Source organism: Balaenoptera ricei, chromosome 13, assembly GCF_028023285.1.
Source record: "Balaenoptera ricei isolate mBalRic1 chromosome 13, mBalRic1.hap2, whole genome shotgun sequence".
NCBI lineage: Eukaryota > Metazoa > Chordata > Mammalia > Artiodactyla > Balaenopteridae > Balaenoptera > Balaenoptera ricei.
In genome coordinates, this window is record NC_082651.1 from 80,137,758 (window position 1) to 80,163,150 (window position 25,393).

General features: G+C 39.6%; 1 protein-coding gene and 1 non-coding gene across 2 annotated transcripts in view; both read right to left on the reverse strand.

Moving 5' to 3' along the window:
• WDR43 (WD repeat domain 43) overlaps positions 1-25,393 on the reverse strand; it is a 50,837-nt gene that overhangs the window by 18,555 nt on the left and 6,889 nt on the right. The window contains exons 2-8 of the mRNA XM_059943670.1: positions 25,256-25,393; positions 21,167-21,288; positions 9,019-9,139; positions 8,111-8,250; positions 3,517-3,619; positions 2,929-2,993; positions 779-950 (exon numbers count right to left, since the gene is read on the reverse strand). Of these exons, the coding sequence (XP_059799653.1) occupies positions 779-950; positions 2,929-2,993; positions 3,517-3,619; positions 8,111-8,250; positions 9,019-9,139; positions 21,167-21,288; positions 25,256-25,393 (861 nt within the window). The remainder of the gene's footprint in view (positions 1-778; positions 951-2,928; positions 2,994-3,516; positions 3,620-8,110; positions 8,251-9,018; positions 9,140-21,166; positions 21,289-25,255) is intronic.
• LOC132347187 (small nucleolar RNA SNORD53/SNORD92) lies at positions 8,537-8,621 on the reverse strand. The gene has a single exon (XR_009497139.1). It is a non-coding gene; the product is annotated as a small nucleolar RNA SNORD53/SNORD92 (small nucleolar RNA).

A 25,393-nucleotide genomic window follows, 5' to 3' on the forward strand; every position in this document is an offset into this window, starting at 1 on the left:
TTCCTCTCATAGTCTCACCTATTGGACATGCTCGTAATAACTCACCAAAAGTCTCCAAAGAAACTTCTGTAATCAAAAAACCTAAACCACTGCCCCACCCATTACATTTCCACTTAGAATATTCAATGTGTGCTATTACTAAGGGATCTCTTATTAAGATTTATCTTTTGGGTAATTGGGCAAAATTCACCCATACCTGTGGCTACTGAGCACCTGAAATGTGGCTAGTCCAAACTGAGATGGGCTTGTAAGTGAAAAATATACACCAGATTTTAAAGACATAATACCAAATAAAGGAAGAAGGGGGGTAAAATATCTCAAATAATGTTTTATACTAAACATTAAAACGATATTTTGGATATACTGGGTTAAGTAAAATTACATAGTTGACCCTTGAACGACGCAGGGGTTAGAGGTGCCGACCCTCTGTGCAGTCAAAAACCCACTTATAACTTGTTCATAGTTATAACGTATCCATAGTTCCGCATCTGTGGATTCAACAACCTTGGATAGTGAAGTACTGTAGTATTTACTATCGAAAAAATCCATGCCTAAGTGGACCCACACAGTTCAAAACTGTGTTGTTCAAGGACCAACTATATACAGAGTTCTCACAAGTTAAAATAAACCATCCACTGAAAAGTCCTTCAGTTAAGGGGAAATATATGACATCTTCTTAAGTATTCCAATAAGCAGACCCATATATCATTTTAAAATCATTCTCTTCCACAGACATGTTGATGTTGCACTGCTTTACTCCAGAGGAGTAGCTACGTACCACTCGCTCAATGGTGGGCTGAAACCAACTGCCATATACAAGCAACAATGACATTTTGTCAGAGCAAAAACCAGCTGCTAGAATAGGGATGGGTTTTGGTGTTGATTTCTTGCCTTTCCCAGGCGTAGCTATCTGAATTGTGCAGTTTGAAGTCAAAGGCTTTTTGCAGTATCTGGAAATGGGAAAAAAATGAGATTAGAAAATGTGAAATAGCATCTCACACTAATTCTCTGAAGTTGGTGTCATGAAATGTCACCTCCCCCGGCCTCCACATCATCAGGAGTGACCAGTAGTGACCAGTGTCCCCAGAGCTCTTCATCTGTCAAGACTTCCTGTTCATCCATCCTGTTCTTCCATCTTGTCAAGAGTTCCTGTCAAGACTTCATCTATCCCCACCCTGCCAACATTCAAGACCTCACCACCAAAACCTGCCTTGAGGCACACTTGCTCTTCTATACAACTTTGTCAACCCTTACAAAAGGCCCCAAGCTCCCAAGGCTCTCTCTCTCACCACCCTGAGCTTCAGCCCCAAATGGCTCTGTTCTTGCCCTACTCTAATCAGCCCCATCTCTAATGGCCTCCAACCCCTGAAGCCTCACCATGACCTCTGCATCACAGTTCCAGGAGCAAAATGATCAGCAAAATATAAACAAAATTAGATCCTCAACTTCTTCGCTAAGAGCTCTCCTCACCTTGCTCGCCTCGGCAGCCCTCCCCACACCCTTAGTGCCAAGACCCTTGGCAATGATTCAAGTACGCTTCTTGTTCTTCACTAACACTTCAAGACAAGTAGTCTCTCCCTCCACCACCTCTAAAACCTTTGAAATTGCCGTCACCAGCTACCAGCTACATTCCCCTCCTGCCATCATCCAATGGCCTCTGGGTCACTCGGCATTTCTTAAAGATGTGAGTGGCTGTCATTCTGTCCAACAATTCCGCTGAGGAATTCCTTTCTTAGTGACTTCCATACACAGAACGCAGTCTGATGATCCTTCTGACGCCCTGCCCTCTCAGTTCCTTGAGCCTTCTACCTCCAGCAACCTTGTCCTTCCCTGCACCTTAGCCACACGCTCCTCACACCACAGACGTCTTACCACCACTAAGTACACACCCTCCATAATCCCAACCGTAAGCACCCCACTATCTTTCCAACTCACTCTTCCTAGTTTCCCGACTCCACAACCATCTCTATCCAGGATTTTTGGCCTCTGCTTGGCCTTTACCCTTCTATGGTCTATTCTCTTCACATCAGATAGAACGACTTAAAACTTAATGTCTTAAAACTTAGGTCAAACCCCATCAATCCTCAGTTTAAAATCCTTCAACAGCTTACTACTGCCCAAGGACAAATGCCCAAGCCCTTACCATGGCCCACCACTTCTGGGCCCTCAATTATACATTCCATGCATACATATGACTATATAAATAAAGGCCTCAAGTGCTACACATCAAAATGTTAACAGTTACCTCTAGGGAGTGGAACTCAATGGAGGGAGACTTGAGTTTTATAATCAATTGTCTATGCATCCTGAATGTTTTAAAATAAGTGTATACTGCTTTCATAACCCCTATACTAGAATTGTAAAAGGAAGGGTACCAACTGACAATAAAAAGTTGAAACCATTTTAAAGTTTAACATAATTATGCACATGACTGAGTCTCAGACCATGTTTATAGCACATGCAAGAGTTGGCAAACTTCTCTATAAAGGGCCAGAGAGTAAACACTTTCATTTGGGGGGCGGGGTGGGGCACATATGGTCTCTACTGGATGTGGCCTGCAGGCCATAATTTACTGACCCCTGGTCTATGACTACTACACATCATATCAGCAACTCCTCTCTGTCCACCAAAACACAAGCATTCACTGATGCACAAATGTGTGACAAATGTGTGACACTATCAAAGTCAGAAATTAAGCCTTCACCAAAGTTCACAAGCAAAGCTTTCCTACTGAACCAATTTCTTTTAAAATAAAACTTGAGTTCTCACTGGGAATGTATGTAGTCATACGGACAAAGAATTAAGAAGGCTTTCAGAACAATCTAAATGAAAAGTAACATACAGCTAAGAATATTGAGGTGGGAGTGTAAATAAGTAGCAAGTCAGGGAAGGAAAATAAATTTCTGACTTGAGAAACTTCTTACTTACCCATTTAATATGTGTTCAAAAAGATGAACTTGACCATCTCTGCAAACAACAGCTAACTTGACAGGCTAAAAGAAAAATGTAACGTTAATAGGTAATATACTTTGGTCTACTCTAATAATTACTTATGAAAATTCAACTACCCTCTCCACCCTTCAAATAACAAGAGATAAATCAAAACAGTAAGGATGTACAACTCTTGAATTTAAAAATAATCACTGCCACCAAAATAACAATTCAAGTAGTTGTTGTCAAGCCTATAAATAAAAGTTTAGGCTAAGAAGACAGCACAGTCCATGAGAACGCAGCATGGAAGTTAGAGGAGCTAAGTCAATAACCAAGCGCACTGGCTGACAACAGGGAACCAACCGGCAGGCCCACATGTCAGGATTATTGAAAACGCCACTGCGCCCTGTCCTCTGCCCTTATGAGCACTCAACACAGAATCCAATGATTACTTCGAATAGTCTAAGATTTTTGTTTTATTTTGTTCTCTCTCTTTCCTGAATCATCAAATCATCAAAACCCTGATTTTAAAAAATAGTATTTGTGAAGTCCAAAAACAAATTCTCAAAGAAACAAGCCCCTTACCTCTTCTTTATTTTCTGACAAAGTCAAGTCAATATAGACAGGTTCGTCTGTAACTGTAAAAGACATCACTGCATTCTTCTCTTTGTTTTCTGACCGGACCTGCCTAGATAACAAAACCAATGATTAGATAGTAAGACATTAAAAAAAAAAAAAAAAAGGCAAACACCTAAAGGAAGTTACAGCAATCGGCTCCCAACAGCATTTTCATCTTTTGAAAGCTAAATAAAGTAATTAAAGATCAAAATAAGGGAAGCATTTGTGTCACTACCATGTAACATGGTTGCATGGGAAAAGAGAAAGCATTAATGCATTTGTGGCAGATTTAAACAATGAGCAACATTCTTTTCCATTAACCTATTTGTCTATCTTGATGGCAATGCCAACTGTCTGGATCACTGCAGCTTGGCAAGTTTTGAAGTGAGTTTTCCAACTTCTTTTTCAAAGTCATTTTGGCTATTCTATGTGCTTTGAATTTCCACTTGAATTTTAAAATCAGATTGCTGGGATTTTGACTGGACTCACATTGAATCTATACATTAATTTGAGGAGAATTAACATCATAGCAATACTGAGAAAACAGAGCCCAGAAATAGATAAATAGATAGATAAATGATCCTCACTATTTGTTGATTCTTTGAGAATTTGCCTACTTGCTACAATTTATTTGTAGACCCCGAAATCACTATTTGTGGTGATTTCATGGTCTTTAACAGGTATACATAGAGCAGTGAAGCATATGAGCAGCCCAACACTCATGAGGTTTAACAAGGCTATGCTCTGCCTTTTTATTTCAGCTTTCATACTAAGTATTCTTTTCACAGCTTATTTAGTGCCACACTTTCTGCTTTTGTGCTTTTGGTTGGTGATTTCACTATTTAAAATGGCCCCCAAGTATAATGCTGAAGTGCGGTCTAGTGTCCCTAAGAGTAAAAAGGCTGTGATATGCTTATGAAGAAAATGTTTAAGTTTGATAAACTCTGTTCTGACGTAAGTTAATCAGCTATGTGTGTGGGTGTATATAAATAAACTAGGGTATCTTTAAACAGAAATACACATAAAACAAGGTTATGTATTAATTAGATGACAAAAATGCTGTAACCAGAGGCTTGCAGAAACCAAACCCTGGTGTTTCCCCAAGGAGTAAGAGTTCAGTATCGCTGAATCAGTGCTCCTGAGGACTTTATACAACATGACAACTGCAAATAACAGGGAATTGACTCGATGTGTATATATGCAGCACCAATTCACTGGAGATAGTACTGGGACCAATGGATATCCAAAAAAAAAATAAACAAAAACAAACCCATGAACCCCAATCCGTTCCTTGAACCATATACTCAAAACAGATCACAGAACCAAATAAACACAAGACCTAGAACTAAAAAACTTCCAGGAGAACACTTTTGTGATCTTGGGTTAAACAAAGACTTCAAAACATGATCTGTACTTCATCAAAATTAAAAACTGCTTAGCTTCAAAAAAAAGACAAGCCACAGACTAGGAGAAAATATTTGTAAAGCATATACCTAATAATTGATTTATATTCAGAATATACACAGAACTCTCAAAACTCAGTAAGAATACAAACAACCCAGCAGAAAATAGGCCAAAATATTTGAACACACACTTTGTCAAGGAACATATCCAGATAGCAAGTAAGTACTTAAAAGATTCTCAACATCAATAGTCATTAGGAAAATGCAAATTAAAACCACACTGAGATACCACTACACACTTATCAGAATGGCTGAAATTAAATGATCATAAAGTGTTGGTGAATATGTGAAGGAATTAGCACTCTTATGCACAGGTGGTGGGAATGTAAAATGGTACAACCACTCTGGAAAAAATTTGGCAGTTTTTTAAAAAGTTAAATATACACCTATCGTAAGATGCAGCCATTATACTCCTAGGTAGTTACCCAAGAGAAATGAATCATGTGTCTGTACAAAGACTTGTACACAAATGTCCTTAACAACTTTATCTGTAATATCCTAAACATGCCAACAAGCCTGTAGACTGAGGTGAGGAGGGGGATTACAAAGGGATACGAGGAAACTCTTGGGAGCAATGCATGTGGCCACTGTCTTGACTGTGGTAATAATCTCACATTTGTATACATATGTAAAAACTTAATTATCCTTTTGCTTTAAGTACGTACAATTTATTATGTCAATTATAACTCATTGAAGCTGTTTAAAAAATCTGGGCACAAATTTAAAAAACTAAAATAAAGACTGAGTAATAGAGTAACAAGCGTGACTTACAAACATGATTCAAGATCAGATTCTTTTTATTAACTAGTGAGACTTTATACATTTACCAGTAAACAGTCTTTCAGTATTTTTGTGTCTAGAAGAAAATTAAGAGTTGATTTGATAAATTCTAAATATTTCATGCATAATAACTTCTTAATAAAACAAGATTCACTCTAAAATGAAGTTACTCGTACTATATATACATGCTCAAAATCACTGCTATCACACCACTATATACAGCAGAAGCTGCTATTTTAGCCCATCAATAGGAGATAGTGAGGGCTTCCCTGGTGGTGCAGTGGTTGAGAGTCTGCCTGCCCATGCAGGGGACACGGGTTCAAGCCCTGGTCTGGGAGGATCCCACATGCCGCGGAGCAACTAGGCCCGTGAGCCACAATTACTGAGCCTGCGCGTCTGGAGCCTGTGCTCCGCAACAAGAGAGGCCGCGATAGTGAAAGGCCCGCGCACCGCGATGAAGAGTGGCCCCCGCTTGCCGCAACTAGAGAAAGCCCTCGCATAGAAACGAAGACCCAGCACAGCCATAAATAAGTAAATAAATAATTTTAAAAAACAAACAAACAAACAAAAAAAAACACCTGATGAGGTCACTTGGAAATGCACCAGTTTAAAACCGTCAGCCTCTCTCAAGCAAGTAGTTATTAAAAAAAAAAAAAAAAATAGGAGATAGTACTTCCTCCTTGCAGTAATATGAAAGGGTTTTTTGGGTTTTTTTAAAATTTTAATCTTCATTCAGTGGCAAGAAGCCTTCAAATGTTATTTTCTTTCAGAAATGTGTCTTTCAAAGGTAATTATAAGGGAACCCTCGGCTTGCTCTACCTAACAAAACACAAAGTTTTCATGAATGGCCTTTGGGGGCAGCCTTTCAATATGCAGTTTTAATCTGTTTGTTTTTTATGGTTTACTCCTCTGTTACTAGGAAGCCCCAGGTATACACATACTATCTTCAGGATCTTAAGACAGCAGAAATCAACTTTTCTGCTATACAAAAAATTTTGGAGCTGGAGACCCCTAGTCTCAGGAGCCAAAGAGGTGAGGCATTAAAGACTGAAGCACCTCAGTAATGTCAGGAGATTGAGGTGGCTGATTTTAACTTTTCTGGCATTACTAATTTCTTATGTTAGGGATGAACCCTCTAGAACCAAAATAAGATATTCCAATAGGCGCTCCTCAACAATGAGACACAGGACAGAAAACCAACACAATTTGATTATGAGAGGCATAATTAGGAACTAAGCTGACGGTCTGGAGGTGAACAGAGGTCCACCTCCAGACTAATATGAACCTTCCCCACACGACTACTTTAAGAAATACATATTTGATGAGTCTCACTTCTGAGTAACTTTATATGGTCAAGAGCATGCTCAACTAACTGATCATTAGGATAAGAAACTACTTCTATTTTTACAATCTCTACTTATTCTGTCCATGAACATCAGGTAAAAGAAAAAAAGTTAATTTCACCATCAGATGATGTTATAAAATCCTAGAAATTTCTTATTATTACTTTTTAAAATTTATTTATTTAGTTAGTTATTTTTGGCTGTGTTGGGTCTTCGTTTCTGTGCGAGGGCTTTCTCCAGTTGCGGCGAGCGGGGGCCACTCTTCATCGCGGTGCACGGGCCTCTCACTATCGCGGCCTCTCTTGTTGCGGAGCACAGGCTCCAGACGCACAGGCTCAGTAGTTGTGGCTCACGGGCCTAGCCGCTCTGCGGCACGTGGGATCCTTCTGGACCAGGGCATGAACCCGTGTCCCCTGCATTGGCAGGCGGATTCCCAACCACTGCGCCACCAGGGAAGCCCCTATTTCTTAAATTTAAAAACTTTTTGATGGCTCTTTAATACCAAATTGATTTTTACTTTCAAAAGTAGCTTCAAAGGGAATTAGTGACAGAAACCACTGCAAGGAAAGGTTTACTGGGAATTCTCAGACACAACCAAGGAATTTAATGTCCTCAGTAAACCATCAAATAGGCATTACTGCACTAACCCAGATAGTCATCTCTTTCAACAAAATCAGAGATTTTCCTAAAAAAATTTTTTAAAAAGGTTTTTAAATTGCCCAGTCACAAAAATATTCAGCCCACTTTATCTCTAAACATGCATGGAGGAAGTTCTATTATGTAATGCTCTTAAATTTTTCTCATAAAGATCTGATTTTTAGGCAGGCTCAATTCCTCATTACAAGTCAATATAAAATAAATCTAACATTAAATACAATAAAGCAAATCTCATATTCATCATTTATATTAACCATATAAGCTATGACCGATTCTTTCAAGGCAATGTTACCTCCCAAAATCCAAAAGACTACATACCAGACATTAAGTAACCGGTCATGTACTGCTCCAGATAAGAAATAAAGACCTGTAATTCCATCAAAGGGTTGGCTCTCATTAGGAGGTCTGATAGTAGTGAACATAAGTGATGAAACCGGCGTTGCATGTCCCGTGAAGTGCTAGAGAAAGTTAAATCTCATTTAGGAGAAGATGTAAAGCAGTAACAAAAATTAAGACTTCATATGTATTATAAACAATATACATGATACATATCTGAAATCAGAGCTCCAGACTACTAAGGTTATTTGTGCTATATTCCTCTCACTTTAAAAAACTCCATCCGAAAAAAACTGAACATTAAAGCTGTCCCTTCCAACTCCCGTGAGCCTACCCCACAATCTTTACTTCTTCCGTATTTGTGTTAAAGATTCACTTCATTCTATCCATTTTAAAAGGGGTGCTTGGGTGCTCAGACACAGCCAAGGAATTGTAGGTCTTCATGTTACTCTCAGTGAGTCGAAACCACAATTTTAAGGCATCATCACAGCACCAAATGTTCAGTAACCCCTGAGCACACTCAAAATGTAATTCTAAATCTCCACAGCTAAATACAATAATATAAACAAATGCTGGATGCAAGCTAGAAATAAAAAATTACTATCATTATTATATAATTATATTATTATTGAAGAGAGTAAGATACTTAATTCAAATTCCACTCATTTCATTTTCCATTTACATTCATTCTTCCAATGCATGCAAAAAGGACATGTCTAATCTATTTAACAGATTTGGAGGACTACTTTTGTCTATTAATTGTACTATTTCATATGCTTGAAAATAACACATCTGTATTCTTAAAACAATATTCTTTGGCTCAGACTTCTGCCTTTCGCCATACTTACTCTAGACAACTGTTATGCTTAAAACTAATTTGATTCACTCACTCTGTAGACTTCTTTGGTCTCCAAAACCCATAGTTTGATTGTTCGACCAGCTGAAAGCAACATCTTTCCATCTGGGCTGATACACAGAGAACTGACACTGCTATTATCACCTTTCCATTTGCTGTATTGTGAAGAGAAATAAAAACATCTCAATGAATGGGGAGGAAACTTAACTCAAAGCAAAAAGAAAACAAAAGGCAAACTAGGCATTACAAATACCACTCAAGGGGCTTCCCTGGTGGTGCAGTGGTTAAGAATCCGCCTGCCAATGCAGGGGACACCGGTTCGAGCCCTGGTCCAGGAAGATCCCACATGCCATGGGGCAACTAAGCCCGTGTACCACAACTACTGAGCCTGTGCTCTAGAGCCCACGAGCCACAACTACTGAAGCCCGTGCGCCTAGAGCCTGTGCTCCGCAACAAGAGAAGCCACCACAATGAGAAGCCCACGCACCACAACAAAGAGTAGCCCAGCTTTCCGCAACTAGAGAAAAAAAAAAAAATACCACTCAAGGTTCTATGCCAAACTGCATTCCCTAAAATCTTGACTCAGGTAACCAACCTTGGACATATCACCAAGGTAATGCTTCCCCAATAGGACAGAGACTCTCAAGAGGTACCAGGAAATGGGTTAATAAGAGTTATAAGAAGGTAAAACGGGTAGTTGTGTCTCCTGTGATCCATGAGGTGATTCTGTTAATGCCCAGGAAACTACCATGCTGGCTGGACCTCTACAAACCTATCCTATCCCCTCCATAGTTCCTGCATTCTCTGGAAGGCTGAAAATTTAATTTACTTAGTAACACAAATGATCTCTCAACCTACAGTACAAAAAGGTTATTTCTACCCCAAATCCACAAATATATGCCCCTAGCTGATAGAATAAAATAAATTAGGTATAATGATCCCTTTCTAATACCACAAATATGATTAACAGCAAGAGTCTTTGCAAACTGTTGCATACGTTAATGCTATTTATAAGCAACAAGGAGCCTGGCTTGGCTATTCACTTATAAAATCAAGAAGTAACAGTAGCGGGACCTCCCTGGTGGCACAGTGGTTAAGAATCCGCCTACCGGGGCTTCCCTGGTGGCGCAGTGGTTGAGAGTCTGCCTGACAATGCAGGGGACGCGGGTTCGAGCCCTGGTCTGGGAGGATCCCGCATGCCGCGGAGCTACTGGGTCCGTGAGCCACAACTACTGAGCCTGCGCGTCTGGAGCCTGTGCTCCACAACAAGAGAGGCTGCGATAGTGAGAGGCCCGCACACCGCGATGATGAGTGGCCCCCACTTGCCGCAACTGGAGAAAGCCCTCGCACAGAAACGAAGACCCAACACAGCCAAAAAATTAAAAAAAAAAAAAAAAAACCAGAAAAAAAAATCCGCCTACCAATGCAGGGGACACGGGTCCAAGCCCTGGTCCAGGAAGATCCCACATGCCATGGAGCAACTAAGACTGTGCGCCACAACTACTGAGCCTGTGCTCTAGAGCCCGTGAGCCACAACTACTGAAGCCCGTGTGCCTAGAGCCTGTGCTCCACAACAAGAAGCCACCGCAGTGAGAAGCCACGCACCGCAACGAAGACTAGCCCCTTCTCGCTGCAACTAGAGAAAGCGCATGTGCAGCAACAAAGAACCAATGCAGCCAAAAATAAATTAATTTAAAAAAAAAACAAAAAACACAGAAGTAACAGGAGCAATCTTCTTACGAAAAAAGGTTAATTCTAAAGTGAAAGAAAACATATTGCTCTGCCAGTCACATTGGAATATGTCAAATTACTCATTTGGAAAAACAAAATTAGATTCCTGTCTTATATTACATACACATTAAACTTAATAACTTAAACCAAAACTAATTGATTAAAAATAAGTATTAAAAAAATACTTATGAGAAAGTTTTTATAATCATGGGGTTAGGAAAAGCCTTCCAAAGCAATTACAAACAAAGAATCACAAAGGAAGAAAATAATCAAGTTTAATTAAATAAAACTCTGTACCACAAAATAAGTCATAAAATTTAAAGCAAAAGGCTAAGAGAAAAAAATCAAAAATATATAGGCGAAGAGTAAGTGTGGAGGCAGAGTCAAGATGGCGGTGTGGGAAGACGTGGAGTTAGCTTCTCCCCACAACTAGGGCGCCTGCTGGCCGCTGGTGGGGGACTCTGACACCCAAGGAGAGGGGAGGAACCCCAAGGTGAACCGGTAGGACGCAGGGGCACTGGGTGGGGGAGAAGTGGAGGCCAGACAGGATCGGCACCCCTGAGGCCGGGGAGATCAAGAGGCAGGCGGGAGGGACTCTCAGGGAAGAGCCGGAGAGGAGCAGAGGGCGATCGCCTGGCCCACTCGGGCTGGGGAGCCTGCTGAGCTCCCAGGCTGGTACCCCCACCTCCAAAGCCCCGTCTAGGTCTCCTGGGTCCTTGGGGGCATAGGAAGGAGGCTGAGGGGAGAACTGGAGAGGCAGGCGGGAGGGGCCTTCCCAGATCGGAAGAGCAGGAGAGGAGAGGAGGGCGTGTGTCCTGCCCACTTGGGCCCAGGAGGCCTGCTGGGCTCTCAGATGAGGTCCCCTGCCCTCTGAGACCAAGCCCCACCCCCCATAGTCCCCAGGGCCTTTTCCAGCCCTGTGGGACCTGAGCATTGGCCCCTCCCAGCACCCAAACCCTGCCCTTGCTTAGGCCCTGCCCTCCACAGCCAAGGCCTTCCCCCCACCCCTTTCTTTTTCCCTCCTCTTTTTTACTACTCTGATATTGATGTCCCTTCCGATTGTTGATTAATCTTCTATATTCTTTCTAACATAACTGTTAGTTTCCTAGTCTAATTTTATTTTTTACTTTGTTATTGTTGTCTTTTTTGTTTGTTTGTTTTGCCGCCCCAGGCAGCTTGCAGAATCATAGTTCACGAGCCTGGGGTCAGGCCAAAGCTCCTGCGGTGGGAGCTCCGAGTCTTAACCACTGGACTAACAGAGAACCTCAGACCCCAGGGAATATTCACTGGAGTGAGGTCTCACAGAGGTCCTCATCTCAGCATCAAGACCCAGCTCTACCCAATAGCTTACAAACCCCGGAGATGGAAACCTCAGGCCAAACAACCAGTAAGACAGGAACACAATCCCACTCATAAAAAAAAAAAAAAAAGTCACAGATGAAGGAGCAAGTAAAAACCTACAAGACCAAATAAATGAAGAGGAAATAAGCAATCTACCTGAAAAAGCATTCAGAGTAATGATAGTAAAGATGACCTGGAATCTCAGAAATAGAATGGAGGCACAGATTGAGAAAATACAAGAAATGTTTAAAACAAAGATCTAGAAAACTAAAAAACAAACAAACAGAGATGAACAACATAATAGCTGAAATGAAAAATACACTAGAAGGAATCAATAACAGAATAACTGAGGCAGAAGAACGAATAAGTGAGCTGGAAGACAAAATGGTAGAAATAACTGTCGAGGAGCAGAATAAAGAAAAAAGAATGAAAGAACTGAAGACAATTTCAGAGACCTCTGGGACAACAGTAAACGCACCAACATTCGAATTACAGGGGTCCCAGAAGAAGAAGAGAAAAAGAAAGGGTCTGAGAAATTATTTGAAGAGATTAGAGTGGAAAACTTCCCTAACATGGGAAAGGAAATAGTCACCAAAGTCCAGGAAGCACAGGGAGTCCCATACAGAATAAACCCTAGGAAAAACACACCAAGACACATATTAACCAAACTAACAAAAATTAAATTCAAAGAAAAAATATTAAAAGCACCAAGGGAAAAAGAAAAAATAACATACAAAGGAATTCCATAAGGTTATCAGCTGATTTTTCAGTGGGAATGCTACAGGCCGCAAGGGAGTGGCAGGATATACTTAAAGTGATGAAAGAGAAAATCCTACAGCTAAGATCACTCTACCCAGCAAGGATCTCATTCAGATTCGATGGAGAAGTCAAGAGCTTTTCAGACAAGCAAAAGGTAAAAGAATTCAGCACCACCAAAGCAGCTTTACAACAAACGCTAAAGAAACTTCTCTAAGTGGGAAACACAGGAGAAGAAAAAGACCCACAAAAACAAACCCAAAACAATTAAGAAAATGGTAATAGGAACATACATATCGATAATAACCTTGAACGTAAATGGATTAAATGCCCCAACCAAAAGACACAGACTGGCTGAATGGATACAAAACAAGACCCATATATATGCTGTCTACAAGAGACCCACTTCAGACCTAGGGACACATACAGACTGAAAGTGAAGGGATGGAAAAAGATATTCCATGCAAACGGAAATCAAAAGAAAGCTGAAGTAGCAATACTCATATCAGATAAAACAGACTGTAAAATAAAGACTGTGAAAAAGATAAGAAGGGACACTACATAATGATCAAAGGATCAATCCAAGAAGAAGATATAACAAATATAAATGTTTATGCACCCAACATATAGGAGCACCTCAATATATAAGGCAAATGCTAACAACCATGAAAGAAGAAACTGACAGTAACAAGTAATAGTAGGGGACTTCAACACCCCACTTACACCAATGGACAGATCATCCAAACAGAAAATACATAAGGAAACACAAGCTTTAAATGACACAATAAACCAGATAGATCTAATTGATATTTATAGAACATTCCACCCAAAAGTGGCAGAATACGCTTTCTTCTCATGTGTACATGGAACATCCTCCATCTTGGGTCACAAATCAAGCCTCGGAAAATTTAAGAAAATTGAAATCGTATCCAGTATCTTTTCTGACCACAACGCTATGAGACTGGAAATCAATTACAGGAAAATAACTGTAAAAAACACAGATACATGGAGGCTAAACAGTGTGCTAATAAATAACCAAGAGATCACTGAAGAAATCAAAGAAGAAATAAAAAAAAACATGGAAACAAATGACAATGAAAACACGATGACCCAAAGCCTATGGGGCACAGCAAAAGCAGTTCTAAGAGGGAAGGTTATAGCAATACAATCTCACCTCAAGAAACAAGAAAAATCTCAAATAAACAATCTAACCCCACACTTAAAACAACTAGAGAAAGAAGAACAAAGAAAACCCAAAGTCAGTAGAAGGAAAGAAATCATAAAGATCAGAGCAGAAATAAATGAAACAGAATCGAAGAAAACAATAGCAAAGATCAATAAAACTAAAACCTGGTTCTTTGAGAAGATAAACAAAATTGATAAACCCTTAGCCAGACTCATCAAGAAAAAAAGGGAGAGGACGCAAATCAATAAAATTAGAAATGAAAAAGGAGAAATCACAACTGATACTGCAGAAATACAAAAGATTATAAGAGACTACTACAAACAACTATATGCCAATAAAACGGACAACCACGAAGAAATGGACAAACTCTTGAAAGGTACAATTTTCCAAGACTGAATCAGGAAGAATTAGAAAATCTACACAGACCTATCACAAGTAATGAAATTGAAACCGTAATTAAAAATCTTCCAACAAACAAAAGTCCAGGACCAGATGTCTTCACAGGTGAATTCTATCAAACATTTAGAGAAGAGCTAAAACTGATCCTTCTCAAACTCTTCCAAAAAACTGCAGACACAGAAACACTCCCAAATTCATTCTACAAAGCCACCATCACCCTGATACCAAAACCAGAAAAAGTTATCACAAGAAAACTATAGACCAATATCACTGATGAACATAGATGCAAAAATCCTGAACAAAATACTAGCAAAGAGAATCCAACAGCACATTAAAAAAGGATCAAACACCATGATCAAGTGGGATCTATCCCAGGGATGAAAGGATTCGTCAATATACGCAAATCAATCAATGTGATACACCACATTAACAAATTAAGGAATAAAAACCATACGATCATCTCAATAGATGCAGAAAAAGCTTTTGACAAAATTCAACACTGATTTATGATAAACTCTCCAGAAAATGGGCATAGAGGAACCTACCTCAATATAATAAAGGCCACATAAGACAAACCCACAGAAAGCATCACAGTCAACGGTGAAAAACTGAAAGCGACCACTAAGATCAGGAACAAGACAAGGATGTCCACTCTCACCGCTCTTATTCAACATAGTTTTGGAAGTCCTGGCCACAGAAATCAGAGAAGAAAAAGAAATAAAAGGAATACAAATTGGAAAAGAAGAAGTAAAACTGTCACTGTTTGCAGATGACATACTATACATAGAGAATCCTAAAGATGCCACCAGAAAACTACTAGAGCTCATCAAGGAATTTGGTAAAGTTGCAGGATACAAAATTAATGCACAGAAATCTCTTGCATTCCTATACACTAATGATGAAAAATCTGAAAGAGAAATTAAGGAAACACTCCCATTTACCATTGCAACAAAAAGAATAAAATACCTAGGAATAAACCTGCCTAAGGAGGCGAAAAACTTGTACTCAGAAAACCATAAAACACTGATGAAAGAAATCAAAGATGACATAAACAGATGGAGAAATATATCCATGTTCTTGGACTGGAAGAATCAATATTGTGAAAATGACTATACTATCCAAAGCAATCTACAGATTCAGTGCAATCCCTATCAAACTACCAATGGCATTCTTCACAGAATTAGAACAAAAAATTTTACAATTTGTATGGAAACACAAAAGATCCTGAATAGCCAAAGCAATCTTGAGAAAGAAAAATGGAGTTGGAGGAATGAGCCTCCCCAATTTTAAACTATACCACAAAGCTACAGTAATCAAGACAGTATGGTACTGGCACAAAAACAGAAATATAGATCAATGGTACAAGATAGAATGCCTAGAGATAAAACCACGCACATATGGGCACCTAATTTACGACAAAGGAAGTAAGAACATACAATGGAGGAAAGACAGCCTCTTCAATAAGTGGTGCTGGGAAAACTAGACAGCTACATGTAAAAGAATGAAATTAGAACACTACCTAACACAATACACAAAAATAAACTCCAAATGGATTAAAGACTTAAATGTAAGACCAGACACTACAAAACTCTTAGAGGAAAACAGGAAAAACAATGACATGAACCACAGCAAGATCTTTTTGACCAACCTCCTAGAGTAATGGAAATAAAAACAAAAATAAAATGGGACTTAATTAAACTTAAAAGCTTTTGCACAGCAAAGGAAACCATGAACAAGACAAAAAGACAACCCTCAGAATGGAGAAAATATTTGCAAATGAAACAACAGACAAGGGATTAATATCCAAAACATACAAACAGCTCATGGAGCTCAATATCAAAAAAACAAACAATCCAGTTAAAAAATGGGCAGAAGACCTAAATAGACATTTCACCAAGGAAGACATACAGATGGCCAAGAGGCACATGAAAAGATTCTCAACATCACTAATTATTGGAGAAATGCAAATCAAAACTACAATGAGGTATCACCTCATGCCATCCAGAATGGCCATTATCAAAAAATCTAGAAACAATAAATGCTGGAAAGGGTGTGGTGAAAAGGGAACCCTCCTGCACTGTTGGCGGGGATGTAAATTGATACAACCACTATGGAAAACACTATGGAGGTTCCTTAAAAAACTAAAAATAGAACTACCATATGACCCAGCAATCCCACTACTGGGCATATACCCAGAGAAAAAAGACACATGTACCATAATGTTCACTGCAGCACTATTTACTATAGCCAGGACATGGAACCAACCTAAATGTCCATCGACAGATGAATGGGTAAAGAGCCATAAAAAGAAACCAAATTGAGTTATTTGTAGTGAGGTAGATGGACCTAGAGTCTCCTAGTACAGAGTGAAGTAAGTCAGAAAGAAAAAAACAAGTACCGTATGCTAACACATATATATGGAATCTAAAAAAAAGTTGTACTGATGAACCTAGTTGCAGGGAAGGAATAAAGAGACAGACATAGAAAATGGACTTGAGGACATGGGGTAGGAGGGTGAAGCTGGGGCGAAGTGAGAGTAGCATCAACATACATACACTACCGAATGTAAAATAGTTGGCTGGTGGGAAGCAGCAGCATAGCACAGGGAGATCGGCTCGATGCTTTGCGATGACCTAGAGGGGTGGGATAGGGAGGAGGGGAGGGAGGCTCAAGAGGGAGGGGATATGGGGACAAGTGTATGTATATGGCTGATTAGCTTTGTTGTGCAACAGAAACTAACACAGTATTGTGAAGTAATTATACTCCAATAAAGATCTATTAAAAAAAAAAAGAAAAAAATATATAGGCAAAGCATTAATACTCAGAATACATAAATAGCTCTTTATATTCAAGAAAGAACTCGAGTTTAAAAAAAACTCAAAATAAAAATAGACAAAGGATATATAAACAAGCAAATCACAGAAGAAATACAACTTGTCAATAAAGATGGAAACACCCAACCTCACCAATAATCAAGGAAATGCAACAATAATGTATGAGAACTTTTCCTTTACCCTCACTGGTTCCTAACATTCTTGACAATTTCTCACCAATTCCCAGAGCTTCAACACTCACCTGTATTCCTTATTCAACATCTACTCACTGAATTGACACAAGACATGATCACCATCCTGACAAGCTTCCTGAATCTACTTCACCAATGAGCACTGAAAAGGCCAGCACAGAGCCAACACCACCACACCCCTGTCCCCTGTTACTTGTGTAACCCTCCTCCATCAGCAGAACCTGGGAACTTGTTAGAATTCCCAAGCCCCAACCTAGACCTACTAAATCAGATCTGTAAACACATATAACATATGTGCACATTAAAGCTTGAAAAGCACTAGATCAGAAGATTCCTCTCTGGGAAATGTGACAGGTTCCAGAGGAATGACCTACATATCCTGATACTGAAGATCTCCCAATCACTCTACAAATGAAGCCCAGCAACTGAGCCACACACCCACAATGGCTTTCCAATCAGCTTTTTAATGCTTCATTTTTGAAAAACAACAGGCAGCCAAGGATCTCCAGTCACTTGAAGAATGCCTTTAACATGAAAGAAACCAAAATCAAACAAAAATCAAAACATTCTCAAGAGGGAGATGATAAAAAGTTAAAAAGTTTAAATCCTATAATATCTTCAGAGAGTTAGAAAATATTATACGCATGACAGAAACACGACGCAACAAAAAAGAAATACTCAAAGAACGAAAAACAGCTCCCAGAAGTTAAAAATTTAATTAGAGAAACTTAAAAATTCAATACAAGATTTAGAAGGTGAAATTGAAGCAATTTCCCAGGTAACAGAAGAAAAAGACAAAAGAGAAAATGAAATAAGGTAAGAAACCTAAAGGATTAGTCCAGGAGATATAACACCTAAATAACAGTATGTAGTATAAGAGAAAGATCAAAGAAAAGCGAAGGAATGAAATTATCAAATACACAGTATGAGAAGAATGCAGAACATGAATTCCCAGGCTAAATGGTCCCTCAAGTGTCAACATAATTCACTGAATAAAGAAAAAAAAACACAGGATATTTTAAAATATAAAAATAATTAACAATGAAAGCCAAAAAACCAACAAACCAATGCTTCAAAATCCTGAGGGGAGGGCTTCCCTGGTGGTGCAGTGGTTAAGAATCCGCCTGCCGATGCAGGGGACACAGGTTCGAGCCCTGGTCTGGGAAGATCCCACATGCAGAAGAGCAACTAAGCCCACGCACCACAACTACTGAGCCTGCGCTCTAGAGCCCGCGAGCCACAACTACTGAAGCCCAAGCGCCTAGAGCCCATGCTCCGCAACAAGAGAAGCCACTGCAATGAGAAGCCTGCGCACCGCAACGAAGAGTAACCCCCTGCTCACCGCAACTAGAGGAAGCCCGCGCACGGCAACAAAGACCCAACGCAGCCAAAAATAAATAATTAAATAAATGAATTTTTTAAAAAAATCCTGAGGGGAATTATTTCCAACCCAAAAGTCTGTATCTTCAAATTATCAATCAACTGTGAGGATAGAATAAAGACACTGGAAGACATGGATGGTAAATTTATTGAGATTTTGCTTGTCTTCCAGGAAGCTACCAATTTGTGTCACCAAAAAGAAGGAATAAACCAACAAAGAGAAAAATGGGATCCAGGAAACAGAGGCTCCATCTGACAGGAGAATTTTCAAGATGATGAAAGGAAATGTCAGGATAATCACTGAAAGAAGGCAGAGAAGTCCTCCAAGAAATAAATGAAACTGGAGGGAAGCCTCCAAAGATTAAATAACTGATTGATTAACTGATGTGTCTGAAAATAAATGAGATTTACACTACTGCAGGAATGAGACTGAACTAATGACGGGTATATACAAAACTAAGCAAATGAACAATAAAGCAATTATAAACCCCAAGAAAAGCAAAATTTTGTGCCAAAAGTTAATATAAACAGTACAGTCCAAGTCTCATCTGTAACAATACTTAAGTAGGCATAATGTGAACAATGAATACTGCTTAATCAAAGTGTGACATTAAAATATCGGGAAAATGGGGACAGAAAAAGGTAGAGGCTAAGAGCTAAATCCTCATCTTCCATAGTAGGAAATCAACAGATAATACCTAAAATGGAAAATAAAATCAGTTAACTATAGCGTAAGAATGCCAAGAATGAAACTGGAAACAAAATATTGTATGAGACAGCACAGTTTGGATGAAAGCTCAGGCTGTGATTCAACCTATTTCTTAACTATAAAACAGGGATGGAGACCACCTCGCAGTGTTACAAATACAATACTGTGCATAACATGTTGAACAGTGCCTTGAACATTAGTCCCTATGTTAAGGAAGTGGCTTGGTGAACTCTCATCCAGACAGCATTTAAAAGTACAGCTGCATGGGCCCCACCCCTGACCTAGTGGATGAGAATCTCCACAGGCGTCTCTTTACAACTATGAGTATGGAAACTACCACCACAGGTAAATGGAATGCACTTACTGAACCTCTAGGCAAATGATTATTCTCTGCACCTCCAGCCCCAAACCCTCCTTAAAATTCTAAGCCTCTATCAGCACCCCTTCTGCTGGGACTTGCCTTTCATGTGTTATTTCAAATTCAATTTGCTTAAAAACTCTAAAACCACTTCCCTCTTCTGAGTTTCTATTAACTGCACCACTAGACACCTAGTAAGTTCAGAAAGCTGAAAACTTAGTTACGTTTTATTTAACTCCTTTCTTCACTCAATAGCACCCCCTCCCCCAATCCTACCCAAGATTCTTCTTGGTTGGTACCTTTTCCATTCTTCCTTCCCACTCTTACCATCCTACGCCCAGACTATTACAACCACCACCCGGGATCTAGCTTCTCTGCCTGTGAACTAGCTCTTTCCCATATATTTTACACAGTGCTAGCAAATTTTCTTCCTAAAGCATTATTTTGGTTACTCTGTTCCCAAGACATTGACCTTCAGTGTCTCATGCTTACCAAACAGAATCTAAAATTCCACAAAAGAAGTTTGACTACAGTAGAAAAACACTGTGCCAGAATTCAAGACAGCAAGATTACAACTCCCCTGCCACTTATTAGCTGTAAGACCATAGGCATCATTATCCTCCTTAGGGTCCTCATCCACATAAGTTCAACCACATTCAACTGTCCACATTCATTGAGCATCTACTATGCAGTCAATCACAGGATTAGGTGCTTGAACTAGAAGAGCTGTCGGAGATTTTTATCTATGACACTTAAGGCCAGACTCTCTTATAAGATACTTTGGCTCATATCCTCCACCAGCCATTATTCCCTAATATGGGCCTCCTCTAAATTCCTCTACTGGGTTCCAAGTAAATCTTTAACTTCCCTTTCTCTTAGCCTTTGTTCCTGCCACATCCCCACCCCACCTTCCTTTCCCCACCCTCAAAAGGATTCTCCCACCCTCTTCTTTCCAAATCTTACCTCTCCTAGAAGACCCAGTTGAAATCCCTTCTCTTCCACCAGGCCTTCCCAACACTACCCTAATCATTTGACCAGTAATTACTTGCTACCTTATGGCATCTCTTGTGCAGTTATTTTACTCTTGTACCATTATTTAACTTTTATGTATTAAAATCTTCCATGTCCAATTTGATTAAATGTTCCTTGAGAACAGTCTATAACCTTACTAGTGTCTACATTCCCCAGTGTCCAATATCAAACTTTACTTATATCAAGAATATAGTCTTGATTTGTCAAACTCTAATGCATTCCCAAACAGTAACCAAGTTACCCCAGAACCATCAATGTTACTCACCACTTTACTTTGCACGTCTGTGTGTTCCATTCCACAATATGTTTATCATCTGAACAACTATATAAACAGCCATTGTCTTGATGCCACTGTATGCAATTGACTTTGTTGTCATGTCCACCACTCTGCAGATTTAAAAAAAATTAAAAGAAAAAAAATAAAGCTCATCTGATATGACAATATGCACCCTAGAGTCATTACTAAACACTTAACTAAAATGCTAGGCCTTAACCTAACTAAAAAAGCCTATCCATTAACCTAACTAAAATGCATCTATCCATTTCCAACATCAAAAATGAGATAAATCTTCTATAACTTTATCAAATGTTAACTTTCCCTTCTGCTGCTGCTGGAAAAACATACTTCTACATCATAAGTCAAAGGACACTAGTCCTAAATGCCACCTGCTTTTGACAGGAATGCCAGCACTAAGCATGATAAAATGCTTCATGTACAGTGGCAAAAAGTTTGGGACACTTGAGTGAACTAATAAAGTCAAATCTTAAAGGGTTTAAAATCATGTCTAGTTAAAACTATCCTTGAAAATCCCTTTGTACCAAAACTATCTCTCAACTTTAAAAATCAATGTTCCTTCAGGGAAACACTAAATGTTTCCTTGTGTTGTAGCTCATACCATATGAATGAAACTTTAAACATACTCAGCATAGCAAGATGCTCGCTCACTCAGAGGCACACAGGAATGGAGACATCAACTGGGAAAGAGCAAATTCAAGTCTCCCGTCTCACACACATTCCAGGACAAGTTCATTCAGCAGAATTAAGGTGCTAAATCACCTACACTGTGAGCAATTATTGTTTTCATTCTTTCCATCTGAATTCACATTAAATATACATACAATGAGTCACCACTGTGTACATATCTAAGCATAAAACTCAAAATCACTACTTCTATCATACAGATTGCTCCCACCTCAAAACAAAAATATATATTTTCTAATAAATTTATTTATTTTTTGGCTGCGTTGGGTCTTTGTTGCTGTGCGCAGGCTTTCTCTAGTTGCGGTGAGTGCGGTCTACTCTCCGTTGCGGTGCGCAGGCTTCTTATTGTGGCAGCTTCTCTTGTTGCGGAGCATGGGATCTAGGAGCATGGGCTTTCAGTAGTTGTGGCTCACAGGCTCTAGAACACAGGTTCAGTAGTTGTGGCACACGGGCTTAGCTGCTCCGTGGCATGTGGGATCTTCCCAGACTAGCGCTCGAACCCGTGTCCCCTGCATTGGCAGGTGGATTCTTAACCACTGCGCCACCAGGGAAATCCAAAAGAAAAATATTTTTAAAGGCTAAGTTCAGTTACTTCCCTTCCTTCCTAGCAGCTATCTACTCAAAGAACTAAGTCCTACATTATAGCCACACACACAAAGAACTGAACAAAGGATATGAACAGATAAATTCCATAGAAAGAATTCAGTAAGAAAATTTTTAAAAGTTAGTAATTCAAGAGATACAAAGCAAAACAAAGTAACATTTTCAGTCTGTTCATCTGCCAATTTGTTTAGCATTATAATATCCACCCTGGTAAGATTACAGGGCACTATCATACGTTGCTAGGGGCTAGCGTACCTTTTTGGAAAGCAATCTAGCAAGTGTCCACTCATTCATTAGTTACTCATTCAACAAACATTTACTCAATACCAATTACATGCCAGGCACTACACGAGGCACTTTCAATATATAATTACGTCTAAATCTCAAAGTCATGCAACGTAGGTTATATAATACTGAAGAGATGAGAAGTTAAATTACTTATCCTTGATCATATAACTAGGATTCAACCTCAGGATAGACTAGTTCCAAAGCCTGGGCCCTTTCTGCCTCACCACATCATCCCAACACTCCTTGCCCTGACCCTCTTGGTTCCTTTCTAATAAACTCATTCCCTGTTAAAGATTTATATATAATCCTGGGAGGTATCAAACTGATCTAAAAAGGAGTTCTAGGCTCCATCAGCATCATGTCTGCAGCCACAGTAACTGAGTAAAGCAGCTATCACAGTGCACCAGATACTAGGTACCTACTGACCACAGAAAACTGACCAAATCAAAGGATGGGACCCAAACTAGGTGGGGTAAAAGCCCACATGAGGACCACACTCAACTTGGAGGGAGGAATAAAGGGAGATTTCCTTTACATATACCTCTGAATGCTTTAAATTTTTTTCAGTTGTATATTATTTTTATAATCTTTAATATAAAAACAAGTGATATATTTTTATTCTTATTTTTTTAATAAATTTATTTATTTTTGGCTGCGTTAGGTCTTCATTGCTGCGCGTGGGCTTTCTCTAGTTGCGGCGAGTGGGGGCTACTCTTCGTTGCCGTGCGCGGGCTTCTCATTGCGGTGGCTTCTCTTGTTGCAGAGCACGGGGTCTAGGCACGTGGGTTTCAGTAGTTGTGGCATGCGGGGTCAGCAGTTGTGGCTCACGGGCTCCAGAGCGCAGGCTCAGTAGTTGTGGTGCAAAGGCTTAGTTGCTCCGCGGCATGTGGGATCTTCCCGGACCAGGGCTCGAAGCCGTGTCCCCTGCATTGGCAGGCGGATTCTTAACCACTGCACCACCAGTTAAGTCCCAGCAAGTGATATATTTTTAAATGCAGATTTAAAATCAGATAAAAATTTTCACCTATCAAATTAGCTGGGTTTTTTGTGTTAGTCTTACTGCTGTTTTAATGGAATAATCAACGATGGCAAAAACACTACTGAAATACATGTACCGTCCTTCCACTGCTGATACAAGTACAAATTAGAAAAGTTTCCAGAAAATTTTTATACTATGTATAAAAAGGCTTAACACTCACACCTTTGACTCATTAATTACAGGTTAGTAATTCTGGGAACCCGTGTAAGAAGAAGAGTTTTGTAACAAAAAAATCGGAAACTACCTAAATGGTCAGTAACAGTTAAACCACCAATGGACTACCCCATTTACAGGATTTTATGCAGTCACTGAAAATGTTTGTAACTAGTTCTCGACAAATATGAAAGTTACTCATGTTGTAATTTAATGGAAAATATCAGAATACAAAATAAATGAACAGACAGAACCCAACTGTATTTTTTAAACATATGCATAAAGCAAAGAAATATGCAATCTATCAAAAGAGGATGTCTCGGTGATAAACTTAGGTATAATTGTTTTCCCTTTTCAACTTCAGGTAGTTCCAAATTGTCTATGGATAGATGTTACTTAAAAGAGAAAACATTCTTTTATTCATATATACAGAAAGCATTCCTATATACAGACAGGAGTTAAGTGAACACCAAAAACATACTGTAGTAGACACTGTCTGAAATAAATTATGCCAGTTAAGTTACTGTCTTGCAGCACCAAGCCCTCACTTCTCTGCTCTGGACGCTGGGGCTCTGCAAACCCCATTTCTGCTTTGCCAGCCGGATCGTTAGTAGGCTCCCCCAATAAGGGTGCAGGAGGGAGACAAGGCTGGAGGAGGAACAATGAGGTGTTCCTTCCTGTCTCCCAGTTTGCATCACCCCAACATTTCTTCACCCCAGCAGGCACAATCCTTTCGGCAGCAGCTGAACCCAATATGCAGTTTTTTCAACACTTGGAGAACCATCAGCTGCCTGATGGTTCATCAGTCTCATGAGCTGCCTTCAGAGACACCAGCAGTCAGCTAAAACCCCCTCCTCAGAGGTCTGGACTGCAAGTCTATGGGGCCACTCTCCCTCAAGAGACATCAGCACAGAGAGCAATACCTGCTTCTCAAAGCTCTGAGTTTCAGCAACAATTCCACCACCTCCCTCGTTCCCTAGCCCTGGAGGTGGTGCGCTCCTTCTGCAGCTGCTGTCTGTGATACTCAGAATTCTTTCTACCCTTTCTTATTTTAAGCCTAGTCAATAGCTCTTCACACTCTTCATATCCTGACCTATAATAATGACTAAGTTACCTATCACAGCTTTAACAAATATTACCATTCAAAATTTTAAATATGGAAGGGGCAGAAAAATGCCCCCATACTGCAGATCCAAAGCATATCCTGAGCTGCTTTGTTTTTAATAAATCTCTAATAATCAGTTTCCTGTCATCTCTCTTTTATATAAAATACACACACACATACTTACTATCAATTTACTGTGTAATTCTCCTTTTACTGTACTGTATAATAAAATACTACCAACTGCTGTACCAAGAGCCAACAAATCAACCTGGTTACTTGTCCCTATAGCTTCTGATTTCCTTTTTTTCCTCTGTGGACCTTC